Consider the following 2,186-nt stretch of genomic DNA (forward strand, 5'->3'; position numbering starts at 1 on the left):
TAAAATGAAAGAAAATTACAGAACAACCAAAGACAAGCTCAAAAGAAAGCACAAAAAGAAAAAAAATATGGCTCAGAAACTTATCTGCAAAACCATAAAAATTCCATTCAAATATTATGAATATATTAAACGAAACATAAAATATTTAAAACATGATTGAATTTAACATTTGGTTGGAAATCACAATAGAAAAACTAAACAAACCAAGATTAAGATAAATATGATCAGAAAACTATAATGAATGTAAGAATCATAACAATCAATGCATTGAGTTACATCAACACAGAAAAATCAAAAATGCAAAGAAGAGCAATAGCAAAATAAATAAACGAAATCAAATCAACAGATAAAACAAAACAAAAAAAAAAATTAAGGAAATAAGTACCCACAACTCAACAAGAAAAACTCGAAATCAAATCAACAGATAAAACAAAAAAAAAAAAATAAAGGAAATAAGTACCCACAACTCAACAAGAAAAACTGAAAAAAACAATCATCACCAACCTAAAATATTAATAAACACGATAAAGAAACAACAAAGATCTTAAAAGAAAAATAAACCCCAAAACTAAGCCGGCAACCAAAAAAACATATAGAGGAGAAACCCCAAAGACAACAAAGCCGAACATCATAAACATTAATATGAATAACAAAGACAACAGCTAGATAAGAACACTAAAAGATAATCGAAATAGTTGTGCCAAACTCTAGAAATAACAACAAACTATATAAAACCAATTGCAATAATCATCCAAAAAAATAACAAAAGTTAAGAAAAAAAGAAATAAATCCAAAGTGCAGCTCAAGACAAGCCCAAAAGATAAGAAGACTAAGTACTCAAAATTTTACCTCCAAAATCAGTAAAATTCCATCCAAATATAATAAATATTTTAAACAAAAAAATAAAAAATTCAAAGTATGGTTGAATTGGTTGATTTTTTAATGTATGGATCGAAGTCTTCATAGCAAAACCAAACAAACTAAGATCAAGATGAATTTGTTCAGAATAACTAATGTCAAGGTAAGAATCAGTTCAAAACAACACAACCAAAAAAGAAAGAAAAAAACCAACACCAACACAGAAAAATCAAAATGGAGAAAAGAAAAATTGATAAATGTTATAAAAATTTCTCAGATCATAAGAAATATCCTGCATAAACTTTCATCTCCTACTTTTATCTTTCACCATCCAAAGAATATTAATGATAACAATCTCAATGGAGGTAGAAAATTTTCTAAAAAAATTATTATTTCTTCCAAACCATATGTAATAAGCAATGATTTGAATAGCCATAAGATAAAATCTCTTGTTAATTTTATCAATAATGATCAGAATGATAGAGACCCTGAAAAATAATATCACAAAGAATAAAATAATAATCATGAGGAATGCATTTATTAAAAAAATATAATTAGAAAAAATAATATTAAAAAAATAAATCACTTCCTAACTAACCTAAAGTCCATGTAGAATTAACAAAGATGCCAATGTTTAGCAATTCACAATTCTGTCTGCTGCCCTTCAATCAGTCTCTCCTGTCCTTCTCTCACGTGCCATTCGCACCAGCGCAGGCAACTCCCTCCACCGGCTAACCGACACAGCCGGCGCCCGACTTCCTCCCCTTTAAAATAACATTGTACAGACGGAACCATCGACAAATTCAGATGGTTACAAACTCGGATAAGCTCCTCCTGCTTCCACGTGTCTCCATTGCCTCACACCCCCTCCCTCCTATCTTTATTCCTCTCCCCCTTCCCCAGAACCGAATCAATCCTCCCTCCCTACTGAGAGCAAATCCATGGCTGCGCTGCAGAAATTCAAGCTACTGGCCACAAAATGCGCCTCCGCTCGAAGCCCCTCTAGAACCCCTCCCTCCGCAGCCGCCTCCGCCGCCGCCGCTGGGTTTCGGCTCCGCCGGCGTAAAACCCTAGGGATGCTGCTCGGCCGCCGGAAAAGCTTCTCGGGATCAGATCCGTCTAATCGGTCCGGGAAGAAGGGGACGCTGCGCGATCTATTCATTTCTTCTCCGCCCTTAACGCCGGAGAGATGCGAAGCCGGAGGTGGCAATGGAGTCGGGTGCGGCGGAGAAATCGGTGGCGCGGTGAGGTGCGATGTTGAGGCGGGTGGAGGATGGAGGAGAGTGAGCCTGGATTTAATCACCGGCGGTGGGCGGCGGGGATTTATG

General features: G+C 36.1%; 1 protein-coding gene across 1 annotated transcript; it reads left to right on the forward strand.

Annotated features, from left to right (window-relative positions):
• Positions 1 to 1,460: 1,460 nt before the first annotated feature.
• LOC110036795 lies at positions 1,461 to 2,177 on the forward strand (the record flags this gene model as incomplete). The annotated part of the gene is given in 1 exon segment (XM_020741323.1): positions 1,461 to 2,177. A coding segment is annotated over 1 exon segment (378 nt), but the record flags the coding sequence as incomplete, so codon positions are not given.
• Between the last annotated feature and the right edge of the window lie 9 nt (positions 2,178 to 2,186).

The sequence above is a fragment of the Phalaenopsis equestris genome, unplaced genomic scaffold, assembly GCF_001263595.1.
Source record: "Phalaenopsis equestris unplaced genomic scaffold, ASM126359v1 Scaffold210988, whole genome shotgun sequence".
NCBI lineage: Eukaryota > Viridiplantae > Streptophyta > Magnoliopsida > Asparagales > Orchidaceae > Phalaenopsis > Phalaenopsis equestris.